General features: G+C 39.5%; 1 protein-coding gene across 1 annotated transcript; it reads left to right on the plus strand.

Annotated features, from left to right (window-relative positions):
• Positions 1-950: 950 nt before the first annotated feature.
• Positions 951-23,244, plus strand: LOC111863649. Its single transcript, XM_023850147.2, has 5 exons — positions 951-1,047; positions 1,436-1,626; positions 10,520-10,678; positions 13,357-13,432; positions 15,265-23,244. Exons 2-5 carry the CDS (start codon positions 1,456-1,458, stop codon positions 19,308-19,310), a joined length of 4,452 nt encoding a protein of 1,483 aa, XP_023705915.1. The 5' UTR covers positions 951-1,047; positions 1,436-1,455; the 3' UTR covers positions 19,311-23,244.
• Positions 23,245-27,438: the final 4,194 nt, after the last annotated feature.

The following is a 27,438-nucleotide window of genomic DNA, read 5'->3' on the forward strand; positions in this document are numbered from 1 at the left end:
GTCACAGTGTTATTCTGTCCATGGGTCATTTAACAATGCTTTCAGCATTCAGACTAGCATGGATGACTGAAGAATTTTAAAGGATATGGACGGAAGTGGTCATGACCTAAACAAGGTACTATCCCAGCATTTCTCTGGATGGACTGAGAAGAACCATGAAAGACCCAAGTCAGGATAGCCAGTGTCCCAGCTGATATTCCAACTGAGCACATTCAGAATAGAAGTTTAGAGCATTAACTTTAGGCAAAACTGTTCTGTATTAGTGTCATTCATTCATAGTCACACTCATGTGTACATTTAAGAAATGTATGTGTCTGAAGATGAGCAAAACAGAAAATAGAAAACCGAAATTAACGGCCGTGGGGATTCGTTGCGCTGTCCACGCGACATCCTCTGTCCTCAAAAGTTGGCACTAAACTTCACCGACAAGCGGCAGTCGCTCGGTCAGTATAGTTCGCTTGCGGACTAAAATCACAGAGTTTGTGTGTGTGTGTGTGTGTGTGTGTGTGTCTGAAGATGAGCAAAATAAACTGGAACTACCAAAGATTCCTTTTAAGTTGAAAATGCAAAGGTGTTTAATATTTTTACATGTATGTAGTAGTTACAACAACAAATGACAAAGACAATTGGCAGTGGTAAACAACAACTAATAGATAAAAAACAGAAATAAAAAATGTGGTACCAGACTAATAATTTAGTACAAAATCTCCAGAATTAAATTCCTGGGGATAGCCAAAAGCTTCTGGTGCCACAGCGCCTACACTCCTGCCGAATCCAGTGACTGGCTTTCACATTTGCTTATAATTTCGAAAACCACAGACTTTGGGCAAAGACGAATTGCCAGCCAAATTCAACTTACCCGCTTGGATGGTAGTTTAGCAGTAGGTAGGTTGACGGCATTTGTTTTTTCGAGTACTGCGCATATAGATGGCGTTCATTTCGATAATCTTTGCTGAGCTTGCTAATGGCGATTGTCGTTGTTTTGTTCATGAGTATTTGTTCGAAAGCTACAGAGACTGCTGGTGCGTCTTTTACGTTGTGTGATAGGTCTGTATTACCGTTTAATTTTGTTTTATAATGTTATTACAATACATTTTTCATACTTTGTGCAAATACGTAGTAAATGCATTTTATTCTATGTACCCCGAGACCGAGGTGCCTACGTTTTGGTGGGAACCGAAAGTCATGGACATCTATTAATATGAAACTAATGTTTTATTTAGAAGATTTACGTCATACAGTTATAATATGTTAAATATTAAACGGATAAGCTAAACATGAATGTTCAAGATGTGTGTTGGCGTAGGTATTGGCCTCTCATATTCTGCAGCGTTTTTAGAGTTGAGGTGGCAGAGTACAATCATGGTGTATGTAGCCACAGCTTGCAGTGAATGAATAATAAAACACATTCTCACTTTCGTTTACCATGTGTTAGGTGGTGAGGTGTACCAAAAGATGGGGGGTACAAGATTTATGGTGCAGTGGGAAGAGCACCCCTCGCACCTAGCCACACGTCTGGGTCAGCTACTAGAACATCAGACTTTGGTAGATGTTACATTAATGTGTAACACGCACACACTGCGAGTTCATCGTGCTGTTCTTGCAGCATGTAGCCCTTATTTTGAGGTATGTATTATGTTGTGAAAATTGTTAATTTTTACTTATGAGTAATGAAAATGTGGGTGATGTAAATATGAAATTTAGTGAAGATGACTGTTGACAATTTTCTTTTTGTCTGTCATCTGATTGAAGTATTTAATGATTTTCCTCAGTCCCTAAAAGCAAAGCCTTGATAGTACTTCAAATAAGTGCATGACTGCTTCTATCCACATTGTTACCCACTCCCCCTTATGTCTTCATGGCATAGTGCTTAATTACTTGAGCACAGGGACAACTTTACCTTTTACCTTACCATGTGAATCTCCTGAGTGTTTCTTCTCACAAGACATTCACTTCCCCTCAGACTCTCTGTTCCCCTAGAGTGACAGGCCCAGCATCATGGCATTCCTTTGTTACAAGGGTTGACAGCTTTATTTCATGCTTTCTTTTTAACTACAGCCTGAGCCCTTAACTAGTTTGCTGTTTTAAGATTCTTGCTTACCTGTATACAGCCTGTTGAATTTTGTTAGTGAATATTTATTGCTGTTTGTGTGCAGTTTTTTTTACTCAGTGTTAGACCACTTTTCAGCCTCACATAGAGCTCTTTTTAAGTAATTTTATGCTGAATTTTATAAAGGGTAATCCACCCTGAATACTATCCAGGTGCATATAGCTATTGATGCACCCCTGACTGCACTCGTACCCTCGTGCAGAGTGAAGGACCAATTTCACACCCATATGAAACAGAAAGTGATGAAACTTATTATTCTTCATCTATTGCTGTAGTTAAGAATGTGTGGAGCTATTCCACCAATTCCCAATCTCCATGGTGTGGTGCATGCTTATTCACATGGACTTCTTGCTTTTGTGGGAAGAGATTCCGAAGTGGGTAGTAGGAAGTACTATTAATATCATGTGATTGCACTTAACCTTGCCACATGTCAGGTTTTCGTACTGCAAAGATCCGGATTCAGTTCCAGGATATTGCATGTGGAATTTGTGGTGGACAAAGTGTCATTGGATCACGTTTATTTCTGAGCGCTCTAAGTCTTCCCCTGCCAATTATCATTCTACCAGTGCTCCATGCTGATTATCAGGGGTGATACAACAGGCCTATTTGAGGCTACAGTGCCAAGGGACTCTGTCTCACTCCACGCATACATCTGAGCTGTGTAGTCTGTTCTTAACATTGCAGTGAATATTATTTTGAATACTTGCTTATTGGCTGCCTCTGTGGACTAGTGGTCAGAGTTCCTGGCTACAGATCCAGAGGTCCGGGTTCGATTCCCGGCGCTACCAGATTTTCAGAGAAGTAGTTGGTCTGGAATGGGGTTCACTCAGCCTTGTGAGGATATTTCAGGAGCTATTTCAAGGATATAGCAGCTCCGGTCTAGAAAACCGAAATTAACGGGCATGGGGATTTGTTGTGCTGACCACGCAACACCCTCTATCCACTAAAGTTGACATTAACTTCGCCGACAAGCGGCGGTCNTTATTGCATGATTTCACCACTTGATGGAAGTTCCCACATGAGCCCTCCATTATGTAAAATGAGTAGCTATAAGGAAGTAGAGCAGCAGTTTTCCAGCATGCTTGTTCGCATTCTTTCTGCAAGCCTGTATGGTGCACTGCCCCAAACCTTGATCATTGATTTACAGTTTCATTGAATGCTTATTCTTGCGCTTGTGTTTGATTGCTGGTAATCTATGACTGCTCACCTGCACGTCAGTTCTCAGCAAATCCCATAAATTTCCAAAGGATTCAAAACACAAGATAATTTTTATGTCAGATTGACAGTTATAAACTTGTTGGAGGCTAAAAGACACATCTCTGTCTGTCTTGTTTTGGCTCTACAGCCCTTTGGACCTTGGCTGCTTTTTCAGTTTCTTAAAATATGCACAGTTGTTAGGACTCCATGGACAGGGGATCGGTCCATCACAAGGTTGCTACCTACACAGGACAACAGAAACGCAGAATAAACGCACACAATACAGACATCCATGCCTCGAGTGAGAATTGAATCCAGTGGCCCAGTGTTCTTACTTGTGAAGACAGTTCATGCCTTTGACCATGCGGCCACTGGATCAAGGCAGTAAATTTTTAAATTTCTTGAGTTGCTCATTAATATATAAGTACATGATTTATTTAATCCGTCTTGCAGTGCATACACTCATTTATCTCCTTCTCTCCCTCGCACTACATNCGCAGGAGCACGACACAACAAAAGCACAACACACAAGATAGTGAAGGAGTGCTCCAACAAAGGAGAATGGGCGTGACTGACGTAGTGAGGGGCGACGTAGCGATGTGGTATCCTGAACAATTTTAATATTTTTAACGTTTGACAATGTATATGATAGATACATATTTTAGTTATTTTAATGTGTGAACATGGCATGCAATGAACTGGTTTGACGTGGATAAGTAAGCACCTGAAGATGGCATTATTATGCCGAAACATGTAGTGCGAGGGAGAGAAGGAGATAAATGAGTGTATGCACTGCAAGACGGATTAAATAAATCATGGACTTAAATCAGTGCAACAGGACGCTAAAATATAACATTAATATATAAGTAGCTTTTTTTATTTGTTGTAGCAGTTCACATGATTTATTAGGTGTTTTTATGTTATGGTGATGTCCTAACAAGCATAAAAAGTGGAAGTTGGAGTGGGGGGGTACAGCATTATTTTGATGTTAACCTTATTCAGTACTCTGTGCCATCATACAAATAAAATGTTATACATGATTACTTCTTGGAAGATGAGCAGTTGTTCAAGAAGTAGGCCTTAATAAAATTGACTAGATTCAAGTTAAGACTGTATTTGAGAAAATTTTCTGTTACAAAGACACTCAAAAACTGTATTTTATCATGATAATTCTAAAAGTAAGATTATGTATACACTATCATTTTTAGGAATAATATGTATTGGTAGATATTACCCCCAGGAGTTACAGATTAGTTTCTGATTTGTTCAGTGACACTTTCAGTAGTTAGTTCATATGGCAGCCTGCACCATAGCTCAAGCTGTTGTCATACTAACCTAACTGACTTGCACTATTCAGTTGTTCTCTACTGTTAGTGGCATCATTGTGGCCACCCCAATGCCACATGCACCAAACAAGAGCATCATGCATTGATTTGATTTTTGTGGGTTGAAGGTGTAAGAGGTGTGGAAATTCATCAAGGGCTATCAGCTCAATACTGTGACAGCCTTTTGCTGCAGTGAAGCAAGTGTAAATGGGTTGACATGTTCAGAAATGGTTGAATGATTATCATTGACAAAGAATAATTTGGATCCTATATGCAGCTATTGAGGGGAATTTTGAAGTCTCTGTGCTAGTTCTTGAATATGGGAGTATGACGGTCAGGGAAATGGCAAACCAACTTATTCATTGTTCTGCCTGTGAAATCATCCGCCACAGGCTTCATTTCCATAAAATTTGTGCAAAGTCTGTTCCCGAAACAGCGTGGATGTAACCATTTGTACATTTGTAACTGCTTTTTGAACTGGTATCATGAGGAGGGTGATGCCTTTTTGAGCCACATTGTCACTAGTGACAGAATGTGAGGCCACCACTACAAGCCAGAGAGAATTCAACCCCCCCCCCCCATTCAAGTCTAGCCATCAATAGAGAAGTTATGCTCACATTGTTCAGGGATTCACGGGGACCATTCATGATTATCATCAGGAATGAGATGTGTCAGTAAACGTTGCCCATTACATTGAGATGCTGCATGGAAAGCTGAAGCCAGCAACTCTACGAAACACCGAGAACAGCTCTCAGAAGGTGTTGGGTTCTGTCCATCCACAGCCTGCTGCTCACTCCAGTGGAACACTACGACAGTTATGCTTTGGATTCTTAGAACATGCACTATGTGGCTCTGAGTTTGCATTATCAGATTTTCGTCTGTTAGTGCCAACTTTTAGTTCAAAGAGTGTGTCGAGTGGTCAGTGCAATGAATCCGCATGGCCGTTAATCTTGCTTTTCTATGCCAGAGCCGCTATTTCCTTGAAATAGTTCCTCAGTTATCCTCACAAGACTGAGTGGACCCCATTCCAGACCCACTACTTCCCCGAAAATCTTGTAGCGCCGGGAATTGAACCCTGGGATACCTCAGGATCTGTAGCAGTGACCACTAGACCACAGAGGAAGTCACTTTACTTATAAGCAAATAAAGCGGCCTCCGTAGTCTAGGGGTAACGTTCCCACCTCATGACTCAAGGTACGCAGATTCAAACCTGGCGGAGGTCGTGAAATTTTTAAGGGCGGAAAAATTCAGGGAACAAGTCCTCCGGGAGGGACTTTAAGCCGTGTGTCCTGTGTCGTAGATTTACGGCACGTAAAAGAACGTCATGTTTCTAGGAGACCTCTGAGCTAAATTACAGGCACTTTCCCGCCCAAGCAGACTCCAATGCCTCTGGTGGATGGGGAAAGCATCAAGGTACCGAGGGCCGACCTCGTTGGCTCTATGGGGGCTGATGGCACGCACCATTACCGGTAGGGTATGGCGACAGTAGAAATTAAAGGGGGACGCACAGTGGACCAATAACTGGTCTAAGTGCATGGGGAAACCCACCCCCTCTCATACGAATACGAATATAAGCAAATAAAAATTGAGTAAATACACCTATAATGCAACAGCTGATAGAAACAAGTGCTAGTGCAGCCACAATGTTACCAGTTGCTACAAATAACAGTCTAAACAGAAGTGAAAATTATCACATTTAAACGTTTCATCTCGATAAAGGAACTTTCAGGGCACCCAATTTATGAGAGCATAGACAAGAATCGGTAAATAATGGTATGCTGTATAGCATGGAACCCCGGATAGTGCAGTGGGTATAGCGACTGGCTACGGGCTGGATGACCAAGGGGTCAGAGTTCAACTGCTGGTTAATTTCTTGAATGTTCTGCAGCATATCAAATTCAGTTTTACTGAGCAGGTTGATGTACCAGTAATACTTGTGTTGAGGATGTGCTCTGTTTGGACCTCAGATGGTGCAGTGACTATACATACTGAGGATTTTGTGGTTTTTCTCAGGCCATCCAGGCAAATGCTGGACTAATATCTTGATTAGGCCATGATCACTTCTTTCCAAATCTTTTAAAATTCATCTTTCATCAATCATGTTGCCATTTGTTGCTGTACAAGTGTCTTACCCCATGTCAATAAAATGAAATATTATGTGGCTGTGGTTGCTGAGTGAATAGGAGAACTTAATATGTTTTCAAACGCTGCACCTCACCAAGTTCCTTACATGCTCATTAAATTTCAATAGGAGCCAGCATAGTGCAATCAGTATAGCGACTGACTACGGGCTGGATGGTGGAGGGGTCCAAGTTCAAGTCCCGGTAGGGTGAAGAATTTTCTGTTCTCCACATCCAGACCGGCTCTGGGGTCTGCCTAGCCTCCAAATCATTTGGTGCCGGGAGTTCTCTCCCTGGGGCTAAAGCTGACCACTCACCTCGAGCTAGTGCTGAGGTCAAGAAAATGTGGATCCATTCTTCCACTCCCCCATACATCTTCATGGCATAGTGCTTAATTAGTTAAGCACAGGGACAACTTTACCTTTTTTTTTACCTAACAATAATAGATATTTCATTGGTAACACACTCCATAGCTCCAGCAGTTCTTTCACATGACACGTTCACATTTTGCACCTTTTCTTGATTAACTGTGCATTTTATAAACCATAAAAGCAGGATCGAAGGGAGAAGGGAGTAACACCTGGAAAGGCATGAACACAATGGTAGAAGTGAGGTGGTAGACCATCTAATTGTAAACTCCTCCGTCATCACTAAGAACTCCTCACCAGCCATCATCTTCAAAGGAGAAAGTACTGATGATGATGATCTTCATCACAGCACACCACGTGTTGACCTTACACTCATGTTTCATGAGGCTTTTCACTCCCCCATACACAGCAGCTGTGTCTGTTGACTGTTCCATACATACAGAACACTGCTTCATCAGAAAACCAGTTTTGTCGAAGCAAGACTTGTCCTCTTCCAATACAAGAATGCAATTTTAAAGTGTACCATTTTCTCAGACCTGTTCTAATCTTGCTCGCTGAACAGAGATTTCCGAGGGCTTCTCTGAAATGATTTTGTGTGTGCATTCAACATTACCCTGGGACACCATGTGTTGTTATGGAGGCCCATTTGTCTTTGAGACACTCCTTGCCCCAGCGCAGCGCAGATCTCTAAATAAGTGCTGCTGGTTCTGGTTTATCTCCATAAACTTACATGAAAGACAGGCATATGATTTAAACTCTACCAGTCACAGAACACAGTTCACAATTGAAGCAAAACGGAATGGAATGGAGTTGTTTCACATGTGTACAGAAAGTGACTTTACTAACCAGGAAAGAAAGCTGGACAGCTACCATGCTGAATAATAATGTCAGGAGCTTATTGTGTGCTTCCATTTCAGATATATATAATAGTTGGTTCTTACTGACATTAGAGTCACACATCTTGTATAGTCTAGATCAAGGGTCTCCAAACTACAGCCTGCAGCCCGCGATGTGATTTTATCCGGACCACGAAAGAATTGTGCAGAAATGCGCCAATTGAACTAATTTTCCAGTGAGTACTGGCAAATGTGATTCCAAGCTTATTGACCTGACATATTATACTGCAGTTCGATGGCTTAGCTGTGGAAAGGTTCTTTCGCGCTTCATTCAGCTCAGGAATGAAATTGATATATTTCTTACCGAGAGAAACCATCACGAACCACTTTTATCAGATACCGAGTGGCTTTGGAAATTAGCAGTTTTACTGATCTGGTAAACCATATGAACCACTTGAATTTCAAGTTGCAGGGTGAAAATAACTTAATCTGTGATTTATTTGCACTTATCAAGGCATTCAGAGCAAAGTTGATACTTCTGGAGAGCCAAGTGAAAAATTGTAACTTTGTTCATATGCTATACTGTGCAGAGTTGCATAAAAAGGGTGAAGCAGAATTTCCTTCCTCGTTTGCAAATTAGTCATTTTAGATTTGAAAGAACAATTTCGGAAGCGATTTGCTGATTTGGATTCCACTGCTCAGGAAATTAGATTGTTTCAAAGTCCATTTGACTGTGATGCTGCAGATGTCCCAAGTTAAATTCAAATGGAAATTATTGAACTTCAGGAAAATGATCATATTAAAGACAAATACAAGGAAGGAAATTTGATCGAATTTTATAAATTTCTGAACTCTGAGCAATTTCCAAATTTAAAGATATTTGTTTGTAAATTTATCTCCATTTTTGGGACGACGTATCTGTGTGAACAAACTTTTTCCCAGATGAAGTACATCAAGTCGAAATACAGGGCAAATTTATCCAATGAACATTTAAAGTCGCTACTTGTGATTAGCATTTCAACGTTTGAACCTCAATTTAATCAGATTTTAAGAATGCAAAAAGAGTTCCATCATTCACATTAATTGTTTTAATATAATTTGTGATGAAAATATGAGCATTTGCTGCTACTGTCTGTTGTCATTAATATACGATAATTTATTCTCACGTACTTTGTATTTAGTTTATGAAATTCTGTGCTTTCAATAAAACTCATATACCTAGAGTTATTAATTTCTCATTTTATCTGGCCCGTTGAAAGTGCTGAATTACCTAATGTGGCCCGCGGTTCGAAGATTTGGAGACCCCTGGTCTAGATACTAATAGCGTCATGAAAATAACACCAGTATGTAAGAGGACTTTTCTACTTAATTCATTTAATAATTCTATGCTAAGTGCATATGTTATATAATGTCCTGTGGGCAGTGAGAAAGTCAGGAAGTGCACGAGATGAGTTACTACCTGCTTTATAGCGTGTCTGATTACAAGGACTGAGGAAAACTGAAAAACCTCACTCAGGATACCTGGCCTCCAGGCTAACATACTGATATGATTTTATACCACATGCAACGGGTTCAGAAGGATATTACTTCAAAGATGGGCAAACGGTTATCTCTGATAACATTATAAATCAGATGATACAGGTCCTGGAATTTTTTGAGACGTTGAACAGTTCATATAATGAGGAGCTTCATAACTTGTACTCTTCTCCAAGTATAATTAGAATGATCAAGTTGAGGAGGATGCAATGAGCAGGTCATGTAGCACAAATGGGGAGAATAGGAATGCATATAGAATATTGATGGGAAACCCAGAAGGAAAGAGACCACAGGAAGACCAAGATGTACGTTAGTGGACAGTATTAATATTGATCTTAGAGAGATAGGATAGGATGGTGTGGATTGGATTTATCTGCCTTAGGATATTGACCATTGGAGTGCTCTTGTGAACACGGTAATGTACCTTCAGGTTTCATAAATTGCTGCAAAATTCTTGAGCAGCTGCATAATTGGCAGCTGCTCAAGAAAGACTTAGCTCCATGAGTCAATGAGTTGAACAGTTTGATGCATTTTGAAAAGAATCTGCAGGCCCTTGATATTCATTAGGGTTGGAATTGTTAATGTGAAGGAATTTATTTCAGTCTTTCTGAAGGCAGAGTTATAGGTAAAAATAGCGAACAGTACACAGCTTTCACTTTTATGGTTAGTATTTGTAGGAACACAGTTTTGTACATGAAATGACCATAAAGACATTTGAATGCTTGATGTACCTTGCATATAAATCATGCTGAAGGGTTAACTCCTGACAGATTCTTTCTGTTGCTGCTGTTGACTTTTCAGATTATAAGGGTTATTCATATCTAGTCAATCATTCATTGGATGTTGGTTTTGAGAATGTCTTGAGGTTTACTTGCATTCCCCATAAACATCTAATGGCATGGTGTCTGCTTATAAGGGCTGCTTGTCTTATTTCTGAAATATTTAGGTACTGCTGATACAGTTTTTGATGTGTGTCATACTATGGTTGGAAACTTGTGTTTTAGCACATAAGAATATTTTGTTACAGACAATACTGCAGCGTCAGCTTGGCATGTACCCCTTGATAGTACTGAAGGATATGCAGTTCTCCGTGCTCAAATCCCTTATAGAATTCATGTACTGTGGAGAGACCAGTGTGACTGAAGACAACTTATCTGCACTGTTGCAGGCTGCAAAGTTCTTCCAGGTGAGCATATAACCTAAATTATGTAGCATGAATGTCAAAGAAATCTCTGGGGAATGCCTATCTTTAACACTAAACAAAAATGTTTACTAAATGGCACACATGCAAATTACATCAATAAATTATTTTCTAGTAAGTCTTACATAATCATGATAAACTAATTTCTAAAAGAATTAATAACTTGGGAAATAAATATTGAAAGATAGTCAATCAAGAATCCAAGTAACTATGATGCCACAAGCAGTGGTATTTTGGTGCATATTCAGAGTGTGACATCTCTCATCAGAGATTATGCTTGTGCAGAAACAATGTTTGGATGAGAGAAGACATGAATATTGACGTTTCAACTGTAGCTGCCCTGGATTGAGATACGAGTCGTGGAAAGTGAGAACTTTAACATGGATTGAAAATTATTTACTAAACTGAACTCCTCTAAGTGCTGGAAAATTATGCATTGCTTATATTGAGCTTTATTTGGAAACAGAAGAACTATTCATTAAATGTTTGAATGCTAAATTTTGATTTCAGTACATCATAGTGCCCAAACCATGTGAAATGTCCCCTCACCACCATATCATCATGCATCCTCAGGTTGTGGACAGCAGCCACTTGTGGTTGGGTTGGAAGCTAACAGCCCCTCACTGTAAAACACCAGCATGTTATGAAATGTTTCACAGAACCCCAGACTTTATCTTTAGGAAAAAGGCAGGGAATGATGTCAGATTTTGTCCTTGTGGTTCAGTGCTGAAATTGATCCCTGTTTCTGGGTGCCGGTAATTGTTTGGAAGTTGACTGTATTGGAATCCAATTTTTATTATACACAATTCAAGAGTGTTAAGACTTTGATTTGTTTCATTCTGGTCCGTCACACTAACAATATTACAAATGATAAAACAATTCCATCCAGTGTGACTGTCACACTGGACGGAATTGTTTTATCTTTTGTTAAGACTTGTTTATGTATCGCCTGATGATGGCTCCATGAGCCGAAAATGTAGCAACGCTGTACAACCAAATAAACTCAGATATGCACAGTGGAATATGAGCAAGTTATTTGATGTTTGTTTGTTTTTTGATGTGTTTGGCAGGAAAAATGAAAACTTGCATATTTGTGGGGCAATCCAAAAGTTACCGAAATTTGAATTTTGCGCGCGAATGGTTATGAGTACATCGAAATACCACTTGGTGTCTCCTCACACATCCTTCTTGAATCAGTGTGGCAAGCGGCATCGAGTTGAGTGGTTGGGTTTATTGTTGGTGAACATATTTCCATTGTTGTTTCCATGAGTTTGCGGTCTTGCGATGGCTGACCTGAGAGAGCATCATGTCTATATAAAGTTTTGTTTCAAACTTGGGAAAACCGCTGCAGAAACGTACCAAATGTTGAAGCAAGCTTCTGGTGACAACAGTTTAGGCCAGACACAAACTTACAACTGGTATAAGCGTTTCAAAAATGGCCGAACATCGACTGATGATGACGATCGTTCGGGACGGCCGTCAACAGGCAAAACACCAGAAAATGTCGCGAAAGTTAGGGATCTGATTCTGCAAGATCGTAGACTGACCATCCAAGACCTCTGTAACACCTTGGGACTGAGTTATGGTACATGTCAACGAATTTTGTCAGAGGAACTGAACATGAGGAGGATTGCGGCGAAGTTTGTGCCCCACGACTGCTGCAAAATGAACAGAAGCAGCATCGCTTGGAAGTCTGCAGGGAACTTCAGCAACAGCTTCAAGGGGATCCAAACTTTCTTTTGAACGTTGTCACTGGTGACGAAAGTTGGGTTTATGGCTACGACCCTGAAAGCAAGCAGCAGTCGTTGCAATGGAAGCGCCCTTCTTCACCTCAGCCAAAAAAAGCTCGAAAGTCAAGAGCAACATTAAGTTCATGTTGATCTGTTTTTTTGATATTGACAGGATTGTTCATAAGGAGTTCGTCCCTCTTGGTCAGACAGTCAATAAAGAGTTCTATCGCGATGTTCTAAGGTGTTTGAGGGAGAACATGAGGAGAGAACGTCCAGAGAAGTGGCGCACGAACAACTGGGTACTCCACCATGACAACACACGACCACATACGGCTTACATTGTGCAGGAATTTTTGGCTAAAAACAAGATGGCATTGTTCCCCACCCACCGTACTCGCCATACTTAGCTCCATGTGACTTCTTTCTCTTCTCCAAGATGAAAATCAAGTTTAAGGGGCAAAGATTTGATACAGTTCAGGAAATTCAAGCGGAAACACAGACGATACTAAACACCCTAACAAAGAGAGACTTCCAGGATGCATTTGAAAAGTGGCAGAAACACTGGGATCGGTGTATGCGCTCCCAAGGGGACTACTTTGAAGGTGATGGTGCAGAATAAGAGGTAAGATGTAATAGTTTTTATTGATATATTTCGGGAACTTTTGGATTGCACCTTGTATATAGTACCGACACACAACAGGATGCATTCTTTAAACACTAGATCTGTGTTTTCAAGAAGACAGTATGAAGAGTAATAACACTTTGCTAGTCATTCCTGACAGTGTACTACCTGAAGATGACCAGTACAGGTTGAAACATATAGTGGAAGGGATTTTAAATAAACATTTAAATACTGTAAAAGTTGTTGATAGTTCCTAAAAACATAAAATAGCTTATATATGTAATTCTCATGTGATATCTTTTTGTTTGCAGGTGAAAGGGTTATCTGCAATGACTAAGGAGGCACTTGGATTAACATCCACAGCTCCAAAGACAGCCACAATTAATGGTAATGTATCAGATTAACATGTCACTAAATTGCGTACCATGTATAGGGCTGAAGAGTTCTATCTTCTGGGATATATTGCCACGTAGCCCATTGAAAGTCAACAGATGTTTCAGAAGAACATTTCACCTCCATCTTCAAGGTTGAAAAATAATTCAGTAGCCCTTCTTGCTGTATGCTTCTTGCAGGTTTTTTGCTTAGCTTATTTGTCAACACTGAAGATGGAGTAGACACATCCATCTGAAATGTCAGTTGACTTCCAGTGGACTGCATGGCATTATATCCGAGGCGATAGAACTCTTCATAATCACCGTTGTGAGAACCTTAAATCCTACATGTATAGGTGAATTTGTTTGTTTGTTGGTGGAAGCCTATATATCAGTCTGTACAGCTGGATATTCTGACTTTGGTTCTCTGTTGATGTGTTTTTTCACTTGACACCTGTTTGTATTCAAGGAGGGCCAAGGTTCAAATCTCATCTTGTGATCCTGGATGTCCAAGTTTTCTGTGATTTCGTATGTATCTCAAGGCAAATTGCAGGATGGCCTCTTGAATTAAGCCACAACAGGTTCCATGTTCTTTTCATTTTGTCATTCATAGTCATCCTTTCATTCATTGCTACAACCTGTGTAGTTGAAGTAGTGTTAAATAATCCAAGACTGTCACTAAGTTATCCTGACAATGTTCTGTGTATATGAATTTCTGGTAACATGAAATGGTTTCATGTTTCCACTGTCTCTTTTTGTGTAATCATTTTTATTTCAGCACATGCATAATATTCAGTTTATATGCGTGTACATAAACTGAACTCAAGAAATGAACATTCTCAATTTTCCTTACAGCCAACCAGCCTTTTTGCGCTTTGGTCGTGAAATGTTAGACATACTTGCTTCAGTTCATAGTGGGTCATCCTCATTGTCATTATGTTCAAAGCATCAGAATTTGGTCTAGTTCAGTTGTTCAACCATATTTACAGTTGTTATTAAGACTTGATTGTATGCTTTACACATTAACTGTGGGACTTTTGTAGAATCTCTCAAATATTGGTTGTAGCTTACTGTAGGCCATTACATCTGTTTCAGGAAGATAAATCGAAGATGCTCTACATTGATTTGCAGTAGACTGTACACTTTCTCACCCTGTTGCAACTTTCTGTTTTCTTATTTCGTTCGTTTTCTTACCAGTCTGCTGCCAACCTTCTGCGGCTGAACAGGAGTTAACTTCCTGGATTGGAAATATATTTGTCTCACTGTTCAGTATCCATAGATGCTCAGTAGACTACAGGTTTTCAGTTCACGCAGTACATTTTGATTTTGGTATTTGGATTATCGGACCACCTCTGTGGTCTAGTGGTCAGAGTTCCTGGCAACAGATCCAGAGGTCCCGGGTTCGATTCCTTGCGCTACCAGATTTTCTGAGAAGTAGTGGGTCTGGAATGGGGTCCAATCAGCCTTGTGATGATAATTGAGGATCTGTTTCAAGGAAAAGCAGCTCCAATCTAGAAAATTAACGAAATTAACGGCCATGGGGATTCGTTGCACTGACCATGTGACACCCTCTATCTGCAGAAGTTGGCACTAACTTCGCCAGCAATCGGTGGTCACTAGGTTAGTATAGTTCGCTTGCAGACTACAGGCCATGGAGTTTCTTTTTTGTCATAATTATGCCATGTCTTACAACTGACACTTTAAGTAATCCAGTAAGTTTACACAAGCAACCACAGTGTAGAAATGTTCAGATTCACAGATCACTGACGATATTTTTCTTTGCCGCAGTGGACTCCATGTAAAAGCTTATAATTTCTTTTCATTGAAGAGTTATTGTTACTGTTGCAGGTGATTCAGCAAGGAAAGCGTTTGTTGGTAGGTCAAAACGTGTTGGTATGCAGCAGACGTTTGTGGCAAGTGGGTTAAAAACTTCGTCATCCACAACGCATGCCGCTAGTTCCCATGTGCATGGCTCTGGGGGTGACATGCACACCACGACTACCGGAAAAACTATTTTTCAAACTACACCAAAATCGGTACCAGTTCGACAGGATACCCATCAGCAGCAACAGCAAACTGACACAGCTCAGCTTCTGCTGTCACTTTCAGGCACTGAGTTTCCCAAACAGACGTTCCACACTGTCAGTAAGAATGTGAGGTTCCATCATGGTGTTTCTTCTAGTGGTGCTGTCACTGTGGAACCTTTAAGATCCTGCCCTCTGGAGTCTTCAGTTGTGAAGAATAAGGAAACTCCTGTTAAATCAGAAGTTATTGATCGTGTGCCTGTTGTTACCCCAAATGGGGGAGTAAAACCAGCATCAGTTAAATTGCCCACACAACTGACAGATAAAGGAAAAGAACAGCCAGCTGTTCCTGAGAAAGTAGTGGAAACAGCAAAGGATGATCTTACATCACAGGTGCTTTTTGTAGAAGATGGACCTTGCAAGAGAGGACGTCCACTGAAGAGACAAATGAACCTTGTGTTTCAAGAGAAAGTGTTGACAGATGCAGACATGGCTTTGCAGAAGGAAGCTGAAGCTAGCCGTAAGGCATTGGAAATGTTGCAGCAAGAGATGTCAACAGGAGATGAAACGTCTGCTGCAGGTGTGACTCAGTCAACTGAGTGCACACAGGAGAAAATTATGCCAGTGAAACAGATTTTATCGAAGTCGCCAACACCACAACCTGTCAATAACATCCTAACAACAGCTCCAAGAATATTGCGTAAAGAACCAGTGGCTTCCACCAAACTGGTTGCCACAAAGACAGACATTGTTACACAAGCAACTTCTGTAAATGCACCTGAACCAAGCAGTCAGAACATTATAAATCAAGTTGCTGGGAATTCAGTTTCTGCCATTGACTCTGGAAATAATGAGACAAATATTGTTTATCAGTTGGAAGAGGGTGTTATTGCAGGCCAGGATTCCAGCAGTACCACAAATATTGTTTATCAAGTAGCTGATAATGCTCTGGTGTCTGGACAAGACTCTAGCAGCCAGAATATTATCTATCAGGTGGCTGATAATACTGGTACTTCTGCTGAGGGAAGTAACAGTACAAACATCATATATCAGGTTGCTGATAATAGCAATGCAGGATCTGGCTCAGCCATGAGTCAGTACATGGAAGTGCTGAAGGAAGCAGGCCTTCCATCTGATGTTCCAATTTTATTAGAGAGCAGTGATGGTTCATATGTGACTGTGAATGAAGAGGTGCTTATGAATATCATGAACGGTGGGGTGATTCAGGTAGGAGATGGAAGTATTGTTGGTGGTGAAGGTGTTCAGTTCATTGTTCAGGAAGTTCAGGAAGTGACTGAAGGTCAAGTTGAAGCTGCTGAAGCAGCAGCAGAACAGTTGGTCAGTGCAGAAATGAATGCTACTGAGAATATTGCAGTAAATGAACAGATGCAAATAAAAGAATCCAGCAGCACCATAATAGAATCATCAGCTACCACTGAAACTGACACAGACATAGTCAAACCTTTCAGAGAACAGGGAAATGAGACCTGTGGTAAAGAGGGGGCGAAAGACTTACCTTCTCTTGAAAGAAATGAAGCAATGGACATCGAGCTTGCAGCTTCTCAAAATGAAAATAACACTGCACTCTCTTGCAGTAGGAATCCAGTTCAGTACGAAGTAAATCAAATGGTAATGGGAGAAACTGGAGTAGTGACAGATAGTACACCAATGGAGGTTGATCAAGGAGTGATGCCCCAGTCAGCCACTGAACCTCCATCACATTCTGATGAGGTAATAACTGGAGATGGTTACGGAGAAGAAGCTATGGAAGGTTTTGCTGTAATGGACACAAAAGTGAATGTGGGAAGGACAAGAGTGCATTACGCAGGGTCAGACACGACTAAGTTTACCTTTCCTGAGCAGACTTGTAGCAGTGCAGTAGAGGACAAGTCATTCCCCACATCCGAATCCGAAAAGGTAGCAGAAGTACCAGAAAATGGAGGCATGTCTGTGGAGCAAGCATTGCAAGCAATGATGGGTGAAGGGAGTGACACCGAGATGGAAGTTAGTGCTAACACTGATGCAGATGGCATCACCAAGGTCAAACCCATAATCTCACATCGTGATACGAAAGGTCATAGCACCCAAAATGAGGGCTCCATTGATGAGGAAACAGAAGATCTGCGTCTTGTTCTCAGCCCAGATGATGATTCTGTAAAGGTTGAAGATGAGAGTCGATCAACGGGGGAAGGATCTGTAAATGATTCATTTACTTTGGCTCTTAACAGCCCTGATAGTACTGGAAATGATAAAACTCATTCAGAAGCAGAGAATATGGTAGAATCTGTTGAAGGAGGTCAGCAGGTTGAAATGAAGTCAGTTGAATCTGAAAACTATAGCCAAGCACAGATAAATCAGGTTGGACAAACAGAGGTTAAATATCCTTCTGAATCGACATTAACTTCAGTACTCAAGTCCAGTGGTTCAGCTGGTGTTGATATTTTGCCCAGTGAGGCTAGTTGTATGGAAAAGTATGAAAATTCTAACTATGTAGAAATTAATGGATCTGAAACAGATGAACCTAGGATGCAGGCTGTAACTAATGAAGTGGATACAATACCTGTGCAAATAAGCAATTCATTTTCCTTACAATCTAATTCTGATCTGGCTTCAGAAACCAAATCCTATGAATCAGCATCAGATGATGTTAGTTTCGATAAAACTAAACAAGGATCAGAATCAAACAACATATCAGCAAATAAATCTGGTGATGGTGATGAAACTACTGAAATACCAACTTCAGAACTAAATTCAGCATCCCCTGTTGTTGAGAATGATACAATTTCAAGTAATGGAGCTGTCAAAGAAGTACTTTCAGAAACTGATACTACTTCTAATATTGGTTTCAGCAGTAATGTAGATAAAGTAGATGAAGTTTCACGTGCAGAAACAGATGCTGCCACATGCAGTACTGAAAATTCAATACGTGTCTGTGGCAGTGGAGATGACAAGTCTCCACCTGTAAAAGCTCTCACTGACCCAGTTGCTGGAACTGGGGATGAGGAGGGCACTGTAGATAAAACTAATTCAGTTAACGAGTTGTTCGATTCAAGCAGGGTTGCTGCATCAGCAGAAGCAAAGACTGAACTGAAGAATAACACAATATTAGATTCATTTGTTCCAGGTACTGTTCAGCAAGGTATAACAGGAAATGTTTTAACAGCTAAACAAGACAGGGATAGACAGGATACAGAATTAAGCAAGGAAGCAACAGAAATATACTTCAATTCAGATAAAGGAATTGAAAGTAAGGAAACAACTGAGATCCCGTGCTGTGAATCTGATCCAGAAAACAAACCAGAGGAAGATTGCAAGATGGACGGTGAATCTACAGTTCTTGTGGAGAATAGTGACACAGAATTTATATCAGCGAGTATAAACATGGGTGAAAATGCTCTTCAAGCCCATGTTGATAGCAGTGAAGGTGCTGTTTCTTCTCCAAGTAAGGATATACCGTATGCTGTCGGACTTTTGCCACTGAAGACTGCACTTGAAAAACTTCAAGCTATGCCTGAATACCATCCTAGAAAAACAAGATCAGCATCGTCAGGAAAGGAATCTGGTGGTGAAGCACCTGCTGGTCGTCTGAAGAGAAAAACTTCTTCTTCAGCAGACAGTTTGGAGAAGAAAATGAAGACATGCGATGCAGATGATGGTGATGGGAGTTATGACAGTGAAGGTACCATGGTGATGGCTGTCGAAGACTTTGATGGGCACACGGTGTTAGAGGCTTGTATAGAAGAAGATAACAAAACCACATTAATATCTCCATCTCCACAGGAATCTGTAGAAACAGTTGCAGTTGAAAATAAAATGGAAGCACTACTGTCAACGATTGAACTGGTATCTGATTCAAGCGATGCTGTATGAAACTTTGTTTATTTGAAATAAATTCCACCCCCCCAGCAAGTGCTTTAAATAAATTTTTGGTTTTGTGTACATTACTGTATGATGTTGGGGTGTTTTTTGAAAGTGTTTTTGTGTATGTGAGATTTGATCACATGGCAGTAGCTATGAAGGTCACAGTCTTCTGAGATGTGGTGCTGTACAGTCTCATAGATTATTACCTACATTTGGAAGGAACCTGCTGCCTCCGTCTCCCCGACTACAGGGCGTCAAATCACAGGAGACAGTAATCTTCATTTTGTTTATGTTTTTCTCCTACATATTTTACAGACAGTGTTGCCAATCCATATAGCCAATTTTATGAGGTGTGGTCGTTAAATATATAAGTGTTCATAATGTAAACTTGGGCTTTTGTTTAACATTTCTTTCACAACACATACACACAAATTATGTCTTTAGTTGCTTTGTTTATTTCTCTTGTACAAACAAGCCCTGTGGCAGATTTTGGTAAATGTAATAATAATTGTCATACTTGTGCTGGTGGGGTGTGTGAGAAAATATTGAAATTGCGTTACAATAGCTTACATAGATTTATTTTGAGTTCAGTGATGTACATGCCATTTAATATAGTATGTTTATGACAAGGGAACTGACTGCCAATTTCTTGTGCTGTCATACCCAATATGATTATTGTATAATACATTTTATAATGATAATAAATGCCTGGGTTATGTGTATTATGGGTGCATTTTTTCATTTGTATTAACTGGAAATTGAACTATATTCCATAAGACATTGTACTTGTATTTTTCCACTTTTTCAGGTACTGAAACTGTATGGAAAGTTGGGCATGTCTAGGAAGTAATGTAGAAAATTGCACATGAATTATAGTAATTAATCTTGTATCTTCAGGTGTCAGAGATGTTTGTTTGTGGACTATGCAGATTCCTTGTAATAGCTACCCAAAGGTATAAAAGAAGTATAAATCAGCAATTTGGCATAAAGTACTGCAATCAATGCCTGTCTTGTGTATATATATATATATATTTGAATCAGTTTTTAACTTCAACAGATAGCTGTAATAAAGAATAAGATGTATTAAAGTAAGGTGTTTTAGGATTTAGAAGGGTGTTTCATTTTAATGAAGCTCTGTGTCAGGCGGACACTAGGCAGTGTAATGTGTTAACTATATCCAGAATGAATTTGGTTTCTTCATTGTATATTTTTCTCTCCATGTAGTAATTAGTAATCAGAAGCATGTAAATGTGTAAGCAGCATACATGAAGTGTTAATACTGGCAGTTTTCTTAAAGATATTAGAAAATTTATATGTTTACTAGCATACAAAAGATACAGTTTGTTGTAGAAGATTAATTAGCATATCACATTTTGTATTTCAGGCAATTCTGCTTTAGTGAGTAGATTTCATAAAACCAAATATCTTGTTCATGACACAGGATGTGAAATAAGCCTGAAAATTAAGTCTATATGTTCTGGTTATGGTGGTGTTGCAATAAACATGACTAGTATTTTGGACATCTCCATTTTCTTGAGCTTTCTCAAACACTGTTTGATCTGCTGTTGTCAACAGGTGTAGGGAGGAAGTGTTCTCATTAAGGTGGCCCTATTATAACGAGCTAGTCTTACATCGATAGACAGAAAATACTGGTTATATAACCTATTTCAGTGTCCAGTAAACAGGGGTAGCTCTTTTCTGGTAGGCTCAGCTGTATAGGAACCTTGCCTTCTTGCATTTAATGATGGAAACATGTGTTTTCTGATGCATTGTGTTTAAAGGATGTACTGTGTCAAAAATAATAGTCATATTTAAAGGGTGCAAGTAATATCCTGTTTTGTTTTATTATTATATCCCTCTTTGTAAGTTTGTCACTGTTTCGTTTTATTTTATGCTGTGTTACAGTATGTGTAGTCCCAACATTGGCTTTCCCACCACAAAAGTAAATGTTATGAAATTCTTGTGTATATACATATTTTATGTCTCATTAGTTGTGTACAAAGATTACTGTATCAGATATCAATAAACACTACTTGTAAAGATAGCTTGATCTCTGAATTTTTAGTTATGCTTGAATCATATAATACTGTTTGGCATGTATATGACAATTGTTAGCATGATTTCAGTTTCCAGCATTCATGCGAAGTTATTATTAAAGTTTTATAAATTTCTGTCACAATGAATAAATGAAGGAGGACACGTTTTTTAAACATGTGTTGCACTGATCATCACCTGAAGGGCAGGAGACCTACTTGTAAGTGGAAGAGATATGTTCAAGTCCATTACTATGGAGAAGGAAGATAGGAAACCTGTGAAGAATAATGCCAAGAAGAGGAGAAGATACAGTTTGCTATTTTGTTGAGTACCTCTGCTGTTATACAGAAAGTATTTCAGTATTATTATTTTTCTTATTGTTACTCGTTTAAGATTTGTTTAACTAATTGGACTGTAGTAAATAAGTTCCAGGTGATTGTGTTTCATATTAACAGTTTGATCATACAGTCTCTTTTTCTTTAGTCTAGTTTCTGGCAACACTGAAGGAAAGTCATCCTATAGGTTACCGTGACTTCATGTTTAAGGATGGCAGCAGTGCTGACATTCCTATCAGGATGACTAAACAAGTTTGCTCGTCAATGGCATATGTGATGTATTCAGGATCTACCCTATTTTGAGTCTTGGGCAAGGTGTTTGGTGTCATATGACTGCAGTTCTTGTGGTTTTTCTTGGGTTATCTAGACAGTTCTGCCAATACTTGCATCTGCCCTTTCCAATTCAGATTATGTATGTAACCTTTTCTCTTGTATGATGCTTAATAATTATGTTTTAAATTCTCATGGTGAGTAGTACGATTATAGGTTTTGGGTTGGGACGCTTTGTAATCTAGTGGAAAGGTACAAATGTTTCAGAGATACCTGGAGGCAGCAGGTTCCTTTAAAAAATTGGCGCCTTACAGCTAGGCTACATGGTTTCATGTCCAAGAAGCCCATAGTCATGTTGTCCATATGGTGCACAATTGTGCTGTGTTAATGTGATGGTTCAAAAGGACATGTTGCATTGTTTACAGTAAAACTCTTATCGCCATGTTTAAATGTGGCCGCTGGAAACACGGTATCAGGAAATCCAAATCTGCATGATGAATAATAACTATTAACTAATGCAGCATTATTTATAGGAAATAAATCAGTGCAGAATATTAAAATTTGTATGATTATGGAATCTTCCAAAGATTAACTTTTGTTACTTATGAATTTATTCTTGTTTAATATTATTGGATTTTGTATGTGCTTTTAGTTCTTGGATGTGCTGCTGTGATTATTCGGTTATTCCTCTTTTCTGGTATTCTGTGTTTAGAGATAATGAATTTGCATGGCACAAAATATTTTAATTTAATTGATGGACCATGATGTCTCAGAATGTGAAATTTGTTGTGCTGAGATGCCCTACTCATGTCAGTTTTTCTCTTATCATTATTACAATATGAATATTTAAAGTAATTAACGTTGACTTTGATGGGCTAGGTCATTAAGGCCTTTTCCTGTGCAGTCCATGATTGTCACTTTGGTAGTAGAATGCCAGCTGTGGAAGGCAGTCTCTTTGCAAATGATTTTTCCAGTTTTGTTGATATACTGGTATCTTCTCAACTACATTTATAACTCAGTTGTCAGGACTTCAGGCTTTCTTTCATGGTCTAATCTAGTGAAGCCTGGTGGTGATCTTAGACCAGCATGTGCACTACCTCTAATTTCTGGAATTCCTTTTGCTTTAAATTCTGTATTTCATTGCTGTAATTGTTGTGATTTATGTAGCTGTAAAGTTGTGTGAATTAACATTTGTCTGCCAGAATTATACCATTTATTTTATTGTATCTTTGTAACTTTATGACATTTTTCTTCAGTCCAGAAATTGTTTCCTAAGTAAATAAAGTCATATAATTGTTCTGTTATCCTTCTGTCTATTTCAGTTTTGACTCGACATATTTTTCTTACACATACCCTTACCTTAGTTTTGGATGTGGAAATTTTCGTATGTGCAGTTTTGTTAGGTTGTGTACTGCAATTAGTCACATACTACAGATTTCGATCAGATTATCTGGATATATTGCTGTTTGAATTGCTTTGTGTGCCAGCTGTAGAAAGATCAGTTAATTTGTAATAGGTATAGTGCTAAACGGTGAAGTACATATTCTTACTGAGATGTCACAAGTGCAGTATAATTTGGTTTAGTGTCCAAAAAACACGTGGCATTCATTACTGATATGTTAACAATATTTACTATTGAAATTTTATCACTGAAAACAAAGTAGGCTGAGCTAAAACTTCGCTGGTAAATCTCGTATGATCGTAGTATCTGCAATTTAAAATGAGGGGAAATTTAAGTTTTATCTTGAATTTGTAAGAACTAAGAGTGAAGCTCATGAATCCTCATTCGGTACATCGTTTTCTTTGTCATTTATGTGAAGTTGATGATCGCTACTGTAATGATACGATTACTAATCGAATGACGCAGCATGAACTGGTGTTATGTGTACGACATCTGTGGAGTAACATTCGGAATATCGTGTACGTAAAACACTGGATATTGAGAATGAAATTCTTATACAAGGTATGTCAAAATATTCATAATATTTTGTTAATTTAATTTATAGCTGCAGTAGTGGTAGTGAAACCGTGGATCATGCGTAAATTTGAGGTTAGTGTTAGAGCAATTACACGCAAGCAGTACTTCACTTACATTACCTTAGTAGTGTTGTGTCTTCAGTGATTATACAAGGACAATTGCGGAGTTTATAACATTTGTTTATTTAAGCAATGCGTTTAACATTTCCCCCTAAAATTAATTAGATTAAGAAGTTTGGGCTAGTTTTAGGACATGCCAGTTGGTAGCACAGCAGATCATGTTCTTTCATAGCAGAATGGATTCTCCCCAGTTCCAATGCTTAAAGACAATGTGTCAAGGTATGTCGTACTCTTGCTGCTGTCTTAAATCATCTCATCCAGTCTCTGCATCTTTATTTTTTTTTCTTCCAAATTCCAGTAAAATTATCGTATTTGAGGTTTTCACAGCAGTGAACATGAAGGATTCTACAATTTTTTTAGTTGTAAGGCCTTGTAGTTTTGTAAAAGTTTACCAGTATTACGGAGGAACTTACGCCTTCATCTTCACTGTGGAAGAGTAAGCATCAGAACCCTCACTCATGGATCTGAGCTCTTCTTGAGAAGCCGCCAATTGTGCAGCATTTTATGGAACCCGAAGGTTCATTATCGTGTTCACAAGAGCCCTCCATTGGCCCCTACCCTGAGCCAGATAAGTCCAATCCATACCATCCCATACTATCTCTATAAGATCAATTTTAATTTTGGCCATCCATTTACGTCTTGGTCTTCCCAGTGGTCTCCTTCCTTCTGTCTTTCCCATCAATATCCTATATGCATTCCTCTTCTCCCCATTCGTGCTATATGCCCCGCTCATCTCATCCTCCTTGACTGATCACTCCAATTATACTTGGAGAAGAGTACAAGATATGAAGGTCCTCATACGGTAGAGTTCTGAATGTTAGTACAAATGATATTAGTGTGTACCAGGGCTGTTTCTCCAGGGGTAAAGCGGCAGGGGCGTGAACCTGACCACTCACCTCCAACTAGGGTCAAAGTTATTGGTTCGAGGTTCACCTCCGCGTCATTTGTATCTTCATGGCCGGGTACAAATATAGCTCCTCTGGAATGTGACGCCTTGTAGTTTGGTAGATGCCTAGTGCCGACGCGAAGAATGGAGGAGCTATACCTCCATTACCACATATGTCTTCATGGGGTAGTGATTTAATTAATTAAGCCGAGTGGTAGCTTTACTTTTACCTTAATGCAGGCGATGCACATAGCAACACTGCGCTTTGAAGTCCTTAGGTGTATTCACAAATTGTAGCTTTTCTGTACCTCGCAAATCGCCGTAGCAAATTTGGTCTATCTGATACCGCGCAACATGTACTTGCATTATTCTGAAACTTATGGGTGTTCTGCATTCCACGCTTCATAATTACCCTCCAAAATGAGACCAACATAAAGCACGAAATCCGCACACCTCACTTTCAAATCTGTGACTCATGTCTTTCCAGTTATTTTACTGATTCATATGCGTAAAAACATGTGTTCTAAACTGACACGCAATTGGCTGTGTAATGCATTTATTGAGGTTTAGTCTAGCAGCCAGTTACGCAAATGTAAAGGGGCCCATATACGTACGAGTCTGGCTCGGCGATCTTGACTCGGGAGCCGGAATCGGATTAATTTCACCACACACGGACGAGTTTGGTTCATTGGAACGCTAGCCGAGTCGGACTCGCGAGTCAGACTCGTAAGTGTATGGGCCCCTTGAAGAATTAATATGGCATAATCATAGAAATGTAATGAACCGGCAAAGAGATTTATATCGATATAATAATCGATCATAAAATTATAAGGAAAAATCTACCTGGACACATACTTCATGCTACTGAATCCGGCATTGTAAAATGATCCCACTGGCATCTATAAGCATAATGATAATTATGCAGTAACTGGCAGACGTAGCAGATACACCTGTCCATTTTAAATGCCGCACTTCAATACTCGTAGGCCGCTTTTGAAATAGACATTTAATCATTTAACTAACGAAATAATAGATTAAGCGTAAGAGCAAAAAGTTGACACTAACTTCGCCGACAAACAGCGGTCGCTCGATCGGTGTAGTTCGCTTGCGGACTAAAGGCCACGGAGTTTGTTTTGTAAGAGCAAAAATGTGATTGAGGTCAAGCATCTGGCTGATGGAAATTTAAACAGAGAAGATGCGCGTTTCATAGTTTTCAAGGTGATTCACAATTTTACGTATACAATTGTATGTTAACTTGCGGTCGTTGAGAGGCCCTTGACATAACGATAATTGGCTGAATAGCTGATACCAATTTATAAAATCTGAAGGACGAAGGTGTGCTGTGGGCCCTGTAACATTCCTATTTGAAACTAAATTCCATGGCAACAGCTTTGCCACAATATACGACATAGTCAATTGTCCTTCACTATGCTGAATTATAAGCAAATTAAATGTGTAACCTTGTAATAAAATAAAGATTAATCTTAAATGAGCAATGTGTGAGTATCTCAGTTGAATTCGACTGGACTAAGATGGCGGGTTTGATGAACAAATCAGTCTTTATTAAAGTTCAATAGAATTAAGTAGAGTTCTTGGCCATTTCAGTAACTGGCAGCCTCTTAAACAATTCTATGCTATGCAACGTAAACTATCGTACTAAAATAATGAGATTACCATTATGACAGTTAATTCTCGGCTGCAGTAGTGACAGCAATTTCTCACAGATTTGAAGAAAGCAGTCTTCTGGGATTTGGCACCGTGTATATGTGGTGTTAACCGACGTTTCGGAGGAACGTATCGCCTCCATCTTCAGGGTAGAAGGAAAAATATAAGAAATCCGCAAGCGAAGAGACCGTGAGAACCGGTAAAAGCAGATTTGTTTCAGCTACCATTAACACCTTATTCGAGAGAATGATGGTGTAGAATGCACTGATGCGTGCAACATCTGTAACGCACAACTGTTACGGTTACTCATACATAACCAACTCATACGTCTCCTGAAATTTTCTGGTTATTTCAGTATTTCAGACCGCCTCTGTGGTCTAGTGGTCAGAGTTCCTGGCTACAGATCCAGAGGTCCGGGTTCGATTCCCGGCGCTACCAAATTTTCTGAGAAGTAGTGGGTCTTGAACGGGATCCACTCAAGCCTCGTGAGGATAATTGAGGAGTTACTTGAATGGAAAAATAGCGACTCTGATCTAGATTACCGTGGGGAGCCGTTGCGCTGACCACGTGACACCCTCCATCAGCTAAAGTTGGTACTAACTTCGCCGACAAGCGGCGGTCTCTCGGTCGCATTACTGTAGCTGATGCTGTTTATTGTACTATACAGCCCGTCAGTAATGCAACAAATGGTTCCTTCTCTCTTACACATAGTACGTATAAGACACCTGAAGATGGCCATTTATGGCCGAAACATGTTGTGTCGAAAGTAAAAGTGTAAGAAAGAAGGAACAATTTGTTGCATTTTTGACGGACTGTGTAGTACAATAAACAGTATTAGATATTGATGTAT

Source organism: Cryptotermes secundus, unplaced genomic scaffold (genome assembly GCF_002891405.2).
Source record: "Cryptotermes secundus unplaced genomic scaffold, Csec_1.0 scaffold234, whole genome shotgun sequence".
NCBI classification, from domain to species: domain Eukaryota; kingdom Metazoa; phylum Arthropoda; class Insecta; order Blattodea; family Kalotermitidae; genus Cryptotermes; species Cryptotermes secundus.